The sequence below is a fragment of the Aspergillus thermomutatus genome, assembly GCF_002237265.1.
Source record: "Aspergillus thermomutatus strain HMR AF 39 chromosome Unknown NODE_177, whole genome shotgun sequence".
Taxonomy (NCBI): Eukaryota; Fungi; Ascomycota; class Eurotiomycetes; order Eurotiales; family Aspergillaceae; genus Aspergillus; species Aspergillus thermomutatus.
The window spans coordinates 21839-34610 of NW_020798226.1; the positions used below are offsets into that span (position 1 = coordinate 21839).

Here is a 12772-nt window from a genome sequence, read left to right on the forward strand (position 1 = left end):
TCTTGGGTTCTCGTTTGATTAGCCGCAGAATCTCCGGTCAGATGTTTTACCTAGTATTAATGTCTTATTCGTGGCCTCGCGTGTCAAGGGAATGAGTCGAGCTTCACTCACCAGCAGTACTCATATACTTCAGAGACAGTAAACAGAGACTATTGATATCACTCCGACCGCGTCATCCCTCCAGCGTGGAACATCTCGCTATTGAACTTCATGTGCAGCAATGCTCAGCAGATTGTTAAGGCTAATGCTTGAACAAAAATATTCATTTATACATGCAGTCATCAAATCACAGGATTCAGCCATTCTTGATGATTACAGCCAGTCAGTGACCATGGGATGTCCGGAGCAATCACCAGTACTTCCACATACAGTCTCATGAGATCAATGACTGTCGAGGATTAAGCGGATTGAATGTAATGTCTCTTCATTCCTAAAGAGTCATAATACTCAGTAATGTTGAATCCACTAATATCCTCGAGCTCTTCGAGTGCAATCTTCTTCACTTGATCCGGTACAGAGACACTTAGCTCGACGACACCATGTTGGCACCTCTCCCATTGTAGGGCACTCCAATCTCAATCTCCGCATACGGCTCGTTCGCCACATTGTTAAGGACAAGGGTGGAAGTGTGCTCAAACATATACTTCCATGGTACAATCCAATATATCGAAGTAGTCGCTGTAATCTTGCAGAATACAGACCCTCGCGACAGCCGGTTTCATGGACGGCACGCGCCGAAGAAGCTCCATGCAAGTCGCGACATGAGGAAAAGAAGGGTACCAGATGCAGCAAGGGAACTCGTCGGGGTCACTCATATCAGGGATCTTATCACTCATGATCTCTCGCGTTCAATGCACGAGTGAATTTGGGCAACATCCACGAAGGTCCGTGGCAAAGCCAGGATGGTATCGAATTCCACGCACGACACATAGTCGAGTGATTTCTTCTCCCAGAGCTTTCGGGATTCGTTGGCCACGAACAGGAAGCAGACAATCCTCTTCATTGTATTTCTTGTTACAAAGACTGTCGCTGGAGATGAGACCTATGGTGAACGGCATAGACAGGGAGAAATGGGTCAGAAGACGAAGCCGGGGGGTCAGGGAGCGGCGGAGAGAGAAGGGGCCAATATCGCAAAGCTGGCAGTGAATGTAACCTTGACAGGGGATCCTATCTACATTTATTATGCGTTGATCTAATGGTTTTACTCGATTTGAGACTCATCTATCTCTTGCGAGGAAGAATCAAGCCCCATACCAGGGAGGATGAATAACAGGATAAAAGGAAGCTGGTAAGCATGTTAGCAGGGCATTGTGTAAGGGTAGTAGGGTATACTCTAAAAGCAAGTTAAATAGAATATAGGTTAATGCATATATAAGCAGCAGAAGCAGTCAAGGCTATTTGCTAAGTAACACCGAAGGAAAAAGCAGTTTATGACAGAATCCTGCGACATTCTATTCCAGCCAGGCCTCTACAGCCTCCTTGAGAGTACTCAACAACCACTCCTCCTCCAGAGGCACCTCAACGTCAAATCCATGATCTCCCTCCCGCAGCGTCAAAATAATCTTATTGCCACCTGGCTTCCCCTTCATGACCTCCCGCGCCTTTGCAACAAACTTCTGACTCTGCTCCACCGGCACAATCGCATCCTGCAACCCATGCATAATCGCAATGCCTCCACGCGGGATCCTCGCATCAGGCTAATCAAGCCACTCAAGCGGGTACCGCACTTCCCGCGGCGAGTCCTCCGCGCCATCTTCGTAGAATTGTCCCAGACCACCGTAGTATAGGGCCGCTAACATCAGATCGAACCGATCCGGTAGAAGCGCCGACGAGCGGATCGCGCTTCTGTCCATTTGAGCCAGATAGGCATCCACCGTGGATGCAGGTACATCCGGTAGAGGCTCCGATTTCGTAGCGGTGCGGAAATACTCCGATGCCATGTCGACGCAGGGATAGGTAGCCGTCGTGGCGCGCACCTCGTCTGCGTGTGCCAATCCAAAGCAGATACTCAGTAATCCGCCTGCTGAGTCTCCGGCCGTCAGGATCCGGTCCAGGTCGAGCTGTGTTGGCGTGGGGGACGTTGCGAGCAGCTCTGCGACGGTGGACGAGTGCAGCCAGGCCCAGAAATCTTCAATGTCGGAGAATATCTCCGGGCTGGTGGATTCGGGGAGGAGACGGTAGTTTGGGCTTACGATCACTGCGTCGTGCTTTTTAGCGAGCTGCAGGAGCCAGATGGGGAACCATTCCATTAAGAGGGAGTCGCCGGTTATCTGGGCGTGTGTTAGTGGTGCAAAGTCCAGAAAGGGAAGTAAATCCTACCAGGCCTCCGCCGTGGAAGCGGACGATCACTGGGCGTTTGCCCGTGAATGTAGACGGGGGGATGATAAAGTCGGCGCGGATGGGATGGTCTCCAACCTGTTTATAGTGTGTCTGGATCAGGTTGAAGCCAGTCAGTTTTTCGTGAGTTTCGACCGAGCCCATTTTCAATGACAGGTGTGAAGAGCTTGAGGTATTGAAGTGAGATGGTTCTTGTTTGGGAGTTATCTCGGTTTCGGTGTTTACCGGGCTCTATATATTTCTACAGATGATTAACCTGGACTTATAATCAACACGGCTAAGAGTGACACGGAGATATCCCTCGGAGACCTTTGCAACTACTCCGTGTTTTGATCGTTTGCATATTTTGCAAACCGTTGTAGACCAATTATCGGTGTAGCTCTATATTAAAACATGGTGAAAGGAGCTAGAACAGGACTAGGACACTCCGCAGTGTGAGACAAACATACATTTGTTCGGTTTGCCCAGTTTAGCTATCGGACAAACTAGGACAATCAGGCATCCAGATTCCATCCGAGTCAGCATGTGCCAGGTATGCAGTCTGCTCTGTCATCCAAGTCAACCCTCATGAAGAGTTACTTTTATTCAAGGCATCTTTCGAGGATCCCTTAGATGACCGCCACCGAGTCCACCAGTTGAATTTGACCATGTACTGTGTGAAAATCGGCCGCATGTTGATCAGACAAGCAGCCACAATACCGACGGCTGGTTCGATGCACGTCCACACACTAGACTGGACTTGATTATCTGCGACTGTCAGCATATCCATACTGTTAGCGGTGAGAGACATACAAGTAATATCATCCCCAGCCTTGGAAAGCTCAATCAGCGTGATCAACCGGACAATATCAAATACCAAGGTCCTACACCGTTAGCAACCTCTCGAAAGCTATAGGGGAGAGCAGGACGACATACAAGAAACCCAAAGCAAAGATACCAGAAAGCAAAATCTTCTGGGTCTTGGAAATGTGCAAATCCGCCACCGCTTTCATCGGCATGATGATGATGACCGCGTCGGTGACGATATTGGGTATCAGGAGCCCATAGTAGAACTTGGCCAGATCAATGCATCCCCCGGGTGTCATTGGTTCCCACAACTTCCAGAAGGGAATACAGATCACGGCGCCGATGAGACACACTCCGAAACACCAGAGGACCACGACGCAGGCGACAATATTTGAGGCAAGGACCATGGGCCCGCAGGAGAAGATTGCGTTTGTATAAAGCGAGCATGGAAAGCTTGATGCAGGCGATGCATAGGGGATAGAGGAAGGCGCCGGATGACAGGGTCTGCCATACTAGTTCGTTAACCTTGATGGTTTGATGCTTGGTGAGAAAATTTACCTTTAGGTATACGACCAGATTCTCTGGGGGGACGTCGATGATATGAGTTCCAAGGCCATTGTATAAGACTGCTTCGTTAGTTGAGGGTCCTTTTCGCGTATTGCATAGGAGTAACTCACGGACGATACCAGCAATAGAGATCCCGTAAAGGAAGAACTGAGTCCATATCAGTAAAGAACGCCAGCTATGGAGACAAACCAACCAAAGCCCCCAGAATCAAGTAATCGTCCAGGAAGAACTTAGTCTTCGTAATCCCTCTCACCCATAGACGCAGCCCAACGGCAACAGTGGAGAGAGTAAAAGCAAAGCAGGTAGCAGTAATGACCACATGGCGCAGATTATCCTGGTCGTAGCCCATTTCAGCAGGGCTAACACTCAGACTCGAGGTTTTCGAAGGTATACTAACGGGTATTGAAAGATTTATGGCTGATGAGCCAGGTAAGTCGACTTTTAAGCACACTGAACCCCTCAGACATTGTCATGGGTTCTTTGCTATGAGAGACGAGGAAAGATCGTCTCAAGTCTCCTGGTTGCGGTCATTGGAGAATAAGATTTCGAGCTATCATATTGGACTGAAGGTGACTAAGATCATTTGGAAAGATGTTGAAGCTGAGAAGAGTAAAATTGAAAGACATGGTCGGTTCTGAACTTCTGTACCTCATAGACTTGTTCATATCATATTCTAACATTGACAGCCGCCTATCCATGTAAGGTAGAAATTTCGACATATCCATGATGAGGTTGAGATGAGATGGGTAACATCAGCTTCATCTCGCCTTGCGGGAAGTCTTCAAGCAACATTTGGGCGATTCTCGACAAATTGTGAAGGCCTCCATGAGTGTCGATCACTTTGGTATCGACCTGGTACCCTGGTGCTGCATGATCCACAATTCTGCAACTGCATCTGCATATAGCTCCTTTCAATTGTTTTGCGCTTTGAGACACCTTCGTTCGACAATTGACAGGTGTAAAGTCATTTGCAGAAATCAGAAAAACGAGTCCAAGGTCGGTGATATATCTGATATCTCATTTGGCGTTGACAGATCGCACCAATGATTACTCCTCGATCTTTCAATCGATCTACAGAGATCGGATAATGATCATTGACGTCTTCTTAACGCAAGGGGTGGTCACTATGACTGGGCAATCGATCGTTATTTCAATGAAGACGGCAATGCATGCCTTGACTATGGAGGACTCGCTTGTTATTTCAATATATTCATTCATTTCTTACCAAACTATTACGTACTTCTAGAATCATCCGGGGTATTTGCGAGCCAGCCTTTCACAGCACCAAGACAAAATATGCAGATGTTTCCCATATCACGACGGACAACCACCATGAGAGCTCAGAAATAGTTGGGATCGAGCCAGCGGGGGTCCACCATAGGAACTCCCTCAAGCTGAAGATATACGTCCTGGTTCCATCCTGCTATGCTAGTTTCAATAAACTCCCTACTCCAACCCCAATCCCCGGTATCAGCTCGACGTGCGCTAGCAGGAATCGTCGATTCTCTGATCCTGTCCCGGACCGTCTGAGCCACCATACTCCGCCAGAAGCCATTCTTCGGTCTGCAAAGCGTCTCGCAGTAGACCTCCCACAGCCGGGGCAGAATCAGAACGTTTTGCAAGGAGTATTCGAAGATTTCCCGTCTGAGGGGTCGCTCATTGAACACGGCGTCGCTTCCTCCCTTTGCCGGATCACGTAGTCGATTCACGGAGCTGTGCACCTGCTTCCACAGCGCGAGCACCCTGGCGGGAGGATGCGCGTCCTTCTCAACGCACGTCTCCCAGCTTGCAGCCTGCTCTTGGGAGTGCGGATATCGCGTCGCGAGTTCCATGACCTGGAGGTCTTTGATACCGTTCAGGCGGATCCCGTGGCGGTTGAACAGCGCATGAGAAATGTTTCCGATGTCGAAAAAGACCTTTGCCATGGCGCCAGATTCGAGCAGGAGCTTAAGCGAGTTGTCTGCGAGACTGGTGGTGGTAAATGTGTCCTCGCCCAGTGTAAGCACGTCAATCAGAAAGACCGTTTTGATAGGTCGTACGAAGAGGGAGATGATTGAGATCGAGCCGTCTTGCCCAAGATTTGTTCCTTGCACGTCGAAGAACAGAGACGAGGGTCGATGCGATTGGTAATCGAGCTCGTTTAGTAATTTCTCCAGATCACCGATCGAGTCGATCATCTGTACATGGGGGATCGCGGTTTCGGATGCCATCGTTGATGTAGCCATATGGCTCCGAGACGAGAACGGTCTGCTTGTTTGGTATCTTCAGGAAGGGGTTAAACAATCTGTTCGATTTGCGTGGGCCTGAATGTTTATAATTCAAGGACGTGTAAGTCGCATCACAACTTCACTTCTATAAGCATTCGATAAAGGTACCCGAGTTGTTGAGGACCACGGGTTGCAACCTGAGTTGGACCTGGATCCTGGGTACAGCCATCAGATAATAACAGAGGAGGCAAAGGATGTGAAAATGAGCTCATCTTGCGGAATATTCCGCAAGTGTATAACCTATAATGCTAAAATTTGTTAATTCAGCAGGACGAAGTGAATATCAGGATGTGAATTCTTTCTCACCTAGTCAGGTATAATGTAAATCAAAGCAACCATCCTTTGACATTTGAACCTGCAAAATCTTCAACTACTTGTTAGTATGCTTTTTGTGCCGTTGAACATGCCAGAATATGAGAGGCGATTGCAGCCCAGCGGTACGATGGATAAATCTCCTGGATCTGTACATTATCGTCCTTCCTCGGCCATATAGGACAGGCCAACCTGAGCGCTCTTCGGCCAAGTACATAGCCCTTTCTGGTTCTGATGGGCTGAGTTCAAGGATTACCTGGAGCAGATCAAATAAGCTATTACCACCAACATTTAAATATCATGGAGTTAGCAATCTGGGTGGGACGCATCCCTGCTCATTGAATATAATCCAGAATTAGTGGTCTCTATATTCGCGTCGAGCGCGTCTTCAAAGCTCTAGCTGCAAGACTGATAACAGACTAACTGACCATTACAATCGACGTCACCGATCGGAACTACAAAGTAGAGGTTCTGCTAGAGAACCCTCGACATGAGGTCTTTCGAAGCTCAGACCCTGAATTAGCCTTTTCGGTAAAAAGCGTATCAAAGTAAGACATGAGGGTTTCGGATTGACCCGATGGTTTATGCTTTAGCCTCTCTCGTCAAGGGACTTGCCCGTAGTGTGTGGACGAAACAGTTGTGAAACGCCGGCGGCAGCTACGGGGCAGAACATCAGGGTCTGGACAGCTGAATCCATGCAATCATGAATGTACGAACAGACGATATCTACACTAGATTGCTAGAGGTATTTTGCTTTGGGGAATGTGTCTACTGTCGATAGAATAACAACGTAACTCTCACTTGATACCAGCGCCTGCGCGCAATATATCTAGCTAGAATAACCGCTCAACGCTCCGTCAATCGGCGGGAGCATATATTAGATACAGGAAATAAAAGTTAGACGGTCAGGCCCAATGTACACCTCGCATGGTCTGCTTAAGCCTTAATGCACTGGTGGTAGTAAGGGTTCCACTGCTTGCAGACGAGACCAGACTCGCAGGCCGTGGCGCCGGAGTAGTTCAGACCACCGCACTGCTGCCAGATCTTGATGGAGCCGCTGGTGCTTCCGGAGCCAGAGGAGCTGGAGTTGGAAGCGGAAGCGGCGGGAGCAGCGGCAGTGGTGGTGGGTTTGGTGGCAGTGGCGAAGGTGGTGGGAGCGACGTAGGTGCTGGTGGAGGAGGTCTCGACGGCGGCCTGCTGGGTGCTCACGGAGGTAGCGGGGGCAGCAGTGGTGGCGGGAGCGGTGGAAGAGCCAGAGGAAGAGCCAGAGGAAGAGCCGTCCCAGACAGCAGGGCCGGGGATGGGGTAGCTGGTGAAGGAGGTGTAGATGTTGAAGAGAATGCCGGGGTCGGTGGCTGTGTAGACACCGGGGATGGAGACACCCTCGGGAAGGGTCTTGGTGCCGTCCGAGGTGACCTTGACCTGGACACACTCCATGTAGAGCTGGGCGCCACCCTCGCGGTTACCCTCGTGCAGGGCGATGATCTCAGGACGGAACAGGTAGTTGCCGGCGGGGACGTCGGGCACGGTGATCGAGTGCTTGCCCTTGTTGGCAATCAGAGTATCAACGGCCCATTTGCCGTTCGAGTAGCCGTCCTCAGCGATCTTGACCCAGCCGTTGCCAGCAGTGCCCTTCTCGGTGGGGGCCATGTAGACCATGACGGGACCCAGGTGGGAGGAAGCGATGATGTCGTCGGAGGCATCGCGGGAGTTGTGGTGCCACTCGAAGGTGACCTTGTCACCCGCCTTGACGGAGAGGGTCTTGGCGACAGCGTTCTTGCCGTTGACGTTGCAGGTCATGTCGGTGGAGGTGACATCGGTGATAGGGCTGTTGTTGGGGGGGGAGCGAATGTATCCGTCAGCGGAGTTTCCCAGCCCCTGATCCACGTCGTTGATCCAGACGGCGTAGACGGTGGCGTGGGCGTTGACGAGTTTAGCTGCTGCTGCCAGAGCGAGCAATCCGAAGGTCGACTTCATTTTGAAAGAGTGTTAAGATGGAAAGAGTGACTTAAATGAAGGAGACTAAGAGAAAGAAGAACGAAAGAACGGCAGGTAATCAAGGAGAGATAAATGCAGAGCGGTCCAGGCTTGGAGGAACATGTTGGATGGCGGGCAGAAGGGTTTATATAGCAATGGTGGTGATTGTAATGGAGATAGCATCAGCAGTCTAGGTGGTTCGAGCGATGGGGCCACAGGAGATGAACGAGTCCCTGCCAAGACATAAGGGTTTCTTGGCTTCCCTGTCACTAACAGTGCCAAGATGGAGTTTCATCTATATGTTTCAATGGTAGACTAGCATTAGCCATCTATCCTGTTTGCCGTTGACCTGCGAGATGCGTTGTCGGCTAAATTGAACCGGATGCCCTCCGAAGGGTCAACGGGCTCATTTACCAATAGCCCTAAGATAAAGGAAAAGTACTAGATCCATCGTTGCCGCCCAATAAGCGGCCCTTCTTTCTTTCCACGGTCCTGTGCGACGTCTGAAGTGGACAGAATCACTAAGCCCGGCGCTTCTGCTTGGTCACAGAGAAATATATTAAGTTATACTGCGTTGTCTCACTGTGATATCCTCCCTTTGCGTTTCCGGAATATCCTCCGATGCTAACAACGCACCTCGAGCTTTTAGCTGGACCTGTCTCATTTGTTCTCCTGATTCTAGGAACCGAGGGCCCTCTTTCTACTATTTCTGGCCCTTCCATCGGATCGATACAGCATTACTATACCCTGAGCCACCTCCCTACCCGTGTCCTGCAATTGGCACGGAGGGATGGGCTATGGACGATGAAACAGACCCTGCATAGGACATCTAGATAGGCAATATCCGTGAGAAATTTCCGAAAGGTGCTCCTTAGCATGTCTCTCTTCTCTAAATGAGTTGCTTGGACGATCCCAAGAGAAGCCGTCCTCTCGGCATAGTAAGCGCCACTCGGCGACTCGTGTTTCCAGAAGTGACCCCTAAGTCCTGAATCCTGATATACCAGGACTACGGGTCTCTTTGATTCTACTTGCCTTGGCCTTTTATTATTCGACTGTTCATACGGGACACCGACTCGCTATAGTACGTATTTCAAGAGTGGCTTCCAGTCGGCATCAATCTTGGAGTAGGACATACCGACCCATTCCTGCCAGGAAGACCAGACTATTCAGAGTCATTAACCTTGCTTGAAGGTGATCAGGCGTCAATCTCGCGGCGAAAACAATGTTGCGGAACGAGTGGTTCTTGTGGTAGGCTTGATTGGTAGTTATCATTGTTCCAAATATATACGTTGTCTTATTGTCGCGTAAGTGATGGACAAATGGCAAGGTTCACTAACCATAGTGAATTCCATAATTTATTATAGGATAGAATAATACCTCCTTCATTTCTTTTCCACCCTATCCGTTGTTAATTCATTTATTCTCATAAATTGAGCTGATTTGTTGCAACTAATTTTGCGGAATGACTCACAGGTTGATTATTTAAAAAACATGGTTCAAATTTCATCAAGAGCATGTTAGCTCAGGGGAAGAGCGCCGGGCTCATAACCCGGAGGTCCCTGGATCGAAACCAGGACATGCTATTCGATTTTTTCCCCCCCCCGTTTTTGATTGCTCTATTTTCCTCCATTTTGTCTCTGGGCTAGACTGCGCAATTTGGTTCATTTCCCAGTGCCAAGTCCGGCCAACTTAAGCGATTGTGCACAGTGACTCATGTGGTCAGAACTTAGTCCAGGACTACTCGCTGCCCTTCAGGTGTGTCACAAAGGACATATTCATCTCTGACGACGACAAAGTGAGAGATAAAAAGAACTAAACCTAACTCTGGCTCATGACCAATCTCATGTGAGATAGCTAGTCAGTCGGCGACGTGCATCGTCCCGGTCGCAGTTTGACTCCCATATCGGGATAACATCCAGATGCCGAGACTGTACGGAGTACAAAGCTTCGCTCTGCTTATAACATGATTGATAGTCTGTCTGATGTCTATTGAGATCGTACGCTCAAACGAGGATATTTCAGTACAATGCCAATATCTCCGTGGAGGGGAAATATTGCAAGTTCCACAACAACTCGGCGCTGGGTCGCTCAGAATCCGCGGATTGCTGCCTCAAACCGTCGGTCTCAACGCCCTGCACACGAAGTCTGATAATATGGACCCACAGTTCTTGGGCCTCTTAGTCGCACCTCCTGATCCTGCCTTTGGATTGATGGCGGCTTTCGATGCAGACAGCCATCCAAAGAAAGTCTCTTTGATCGCTGGTGCTTATCACGACGAGGAGGGACAGCCGTGGGTCTTGCCGAGTGTGAGACAAGGACCTGACCCTCTCTCAGGATTGAACATGTGGATTTAGAAGTAACAGCAACAGGCGAAAGACCGTCTCGCTCGCTCTGACTATGAATATCTAGGCATCGCTGGCTCACCCACTTGATCGACCTGGCGAGATCGTTAACTTTCGGCTCGGATATAACTAACCGGTTATCGTCAAATGTTGCCAGTCTACAGACTGTCTCCGGTACGGGTGCTAATCACCTTGCCGCTGCGTTTCTGTCGAAGCAGCTCCAGCCCAAACGAGTCTTCATCCCGGGTCCTACATGGTAAACCATAAAGCCATTTTGGCGATAGCAGGGCCAGCGGTAACGCAGCTTGAATATCCCTACGTCTCACCGTCCACTCAGTCAGTCGACCTCGAGGCAATGCTATCCTTCGTCGACGCTACGGCCGAACCGAACGACATCATCATCCTCAGCCATGCGCCCACAACCCCACCGGCATGGACCTTACAAAATCCCAGTGGATCGAGGTAGCGGAACTAGTTAAGGAAAAGCACCTCTTCCCCGTCTTCGACAGCGCCTACCAAGGGTTCGCGACGCGGGACGTTGACGGAGACGCGTGGGCTATCCGCTACTTTAGCGAGCGGATACTCTCCGACGCGGACTCGAAGTTTCCCGGAGTATGTGTCGCGCAATCCTTCTCGAACAACTTCGGGCTGTATGGTGAACGCGTCGGCGCTTTGCATTTGGTTGTTCCCCGGGGCCTGTCTGCAGAAGAAGCCAAATCCCAGTTGACCCTCATGGCGAGAGGGGAGTACTGGAATCCGCCCTAGTTCGGGGCGAGTATTGTTCAGACCCTCCTTGGGATCTGGGATTGAAGGCCCAGTGGGAGGGAGATCTGATTACGATGAGCTCGAGGATCAAGGCTATGCGGTATTTTGGTGGAAATCGGACATATCACTCGTTCTCCGAGTCGATCCGAGTCCATCGGTGGATCATGAAATGAGATCAAACCACTTTATCTCCGCATTAAATCCGGTTGTATGACGTTCTAGCAAGTATAAAGCTTCCATCGCGACATCGTAAACAATGAAGTACCAAAAATCAAAATGCCATCCATCAAAGACTCCAAAATCGTCATCTTCGGCGGCACCGCAGGCATCGGCTACGGCGTCGCCGACAAATGTCTCTCCGAAGGCGCCATCGTGCACATCTCCTCCTCCAACCCCTCCCGCATCACCCAGGCCGTCTCCTCCCTGAAGGAGAAGTATCCCGCCGGGCAAATAACAGGCCACACCTGCGATCTCTCCCTCCCCGACGTCGAGCAACGCCTCCACAAACTCTTCGAGGAAACCGGCTCTCTTGACCACATCGTCTACACCGCCGGGGACGCCTTAGCCACCAAACCGCTCAAAGACATCGATCTCCAGTTCATTCGGAACGCCGGTCACATCCGCTTCGTTGTGCCGCTGCTCGTCGCCAAACTTGCTCTGCGGGTTCTGAAGCCGGCGTATACCTCGTCGCTGGTCCTGACGACGGGGGCGGTCTCGCAGCGGCCGTACCCCGATTGGTCTGTTGTCGCCGGGTACGCGGCCGGGCTTCATGGGATGGTGCAGGGTCTGGCGCTGGATATGAAGCCGCTGCGGGTGAATCTGGTTAGTCCTGGACCAGTGAAGACGGGGTTGCTGGGGGAGGAGGTGGCAGCGATGCTGGCGAAGAAGACTACGCTGGGGAAGGTGGGCAGTGTAGAGGAAGTGGCGGAGGCGTATGTTTATTTGATGAAGGATACGAATGCGACAGGCAGCTGTGTGAGTTCAAATGCGAAGTCTTTGTTGGTGTGATTATTTTATCATCTGATATATAGAGGGGTATGTGCAGTGGATATTCCCTGCATTTGTAGATTTAATGAGACGCCGGAGTTGTCCGGTCAATAGCAAGGGATTATTATCATGCTTTTCACATGAATTATATTCTGTCCAGGCTCTGTGATAGCAGTGCAGGACCTTCATTATATAGATAACATTTGATAGAGGCAGTGGCTATCTTATCTGCCCTGTATCAAGTGGAGATAACGACGGAAATGCCCTAACGAGATAATCACACAATCTCTGATAGACCAGAGTCACCAGACGGTAACTGGAGTCCAACTTGTTACAAACACAGACTATACCGCCAGGGAGCCCATATAGTCACCCTAATTCTGGAGTCTAAGTGAAACTACCTCAACCTACTACACAATCAGATCATACCAC

General features: G+C 50.1%; 6 protein-coding genes across 6 annotated transcripts; 2 read left to right on the forward strand and 4 right to left on the reverse strand.

Moving 5' to 3' along the window:
• Window positions 1-1451: 1451 nt before the first annotated feature.
• On the reverse strand, window positions 1452-2481 carry CDV56_103392 (uncharacterized protein; the record flags this gene model as incomplete). Its single annotated transcript, XM_026757011.1, has 3 exons — window positions 1452-1646; window positions 1728-2270; window positions 2320-2481. The coding sequence occupies 3 exons, from the start codon at window positions 2479-2481 to the stop codon at window positions 1452-1454; spliced, it is 900 nt and encodes a 299-aa protein (XP_026612318.1).
• A 421-nt stretch (window positions 2482-2902) lies between these two features.
• Window positions 2903-4039, reverse strand: CDV56_103538 (uncharacterized protein; the record flags this gene model as incomplete). Its single annotated transcript, XM_026757157.1, has 6 exons — window positions 2903-3084; window positions 3130-3200; window positions 3253-3635; window positions 3682-3749; window positions 3801-3837; window positions 3884-4039. 6 exons carry the CDS (start codon window positions 4037-4039, stop codon window positions 2903-2905), a joined length of 897 nt encoding a protein of 298 aa, XP_026612319.1.
• A 991-nt stretch (window positions 4040-5030) lies between these two features.
• Window positions 5031-5900, reverse strand: CDV56_103751 (uncharacterized protein; the record flags this gene model as incomplete). The annotated part of the gene is made up of 1 exon (XM_026757370.1): window positions 5031-5900. One exon carries the CDS (start codon window positions 5898-5900, stop codon window positions 5031-5033), a length of 870 nt encoding a protein of 289 aa, XP_026612320.1.
• A 1305-nt stretch (window positions 5901-7205) lies between these two features.
• eglD (putative endoglucanase) lies at window positions 7206-8246 on the reverse strand (the record flags this gene model as incomplete). Its single annotated transcript, XM_026757592.1, has 1 exon — window positions 7206-8246. One exon carries the CDS (start codon window positions 8244-8246, stop codon window positions 7206-7208), a length of 1041 nt encoding a protein of 346 aa, XP_026612321.1.
• Window positions 8247-10399: 2153 nt separating this feature from the next.
• Window positions 10400-11353, forward strand: CDV56_104285 (uncharacterized protein; the record flags this gene model as incomplete). Its single annotated transcript, XM_026757904.1, has 3 exons — window positions 10400-10536; window positions 10656-10844; window positions 10930-11353. 3 exons carry the CDS (start codon window positions 10400-10402, stop codon window positions 11351-11353), a joined length of 750 nt encoding a protein of 249 aa, XP_026612322.1.
• Window positions 11354-11629: 276 nt separating this feature from the next.
• Window positions 11630-12361, forward strand: CDV56_104420 (oxidoreductase, short chain dehydrogenase/reductase family; the record flags this gene model as incomplete). Its single annotated transcript, XM_026758039.1, has 1 exon — window positions 11630-12361. The coding sequence occupies one exon, from the start codon at window positions 11630-11632 to the stop codon at window positions 12359-12361; it is 732 nt and encodes a 243-aa protein (XP_026612323.1).
• Window positions 12362-12772: the final 411 nt, after the last annotated feature.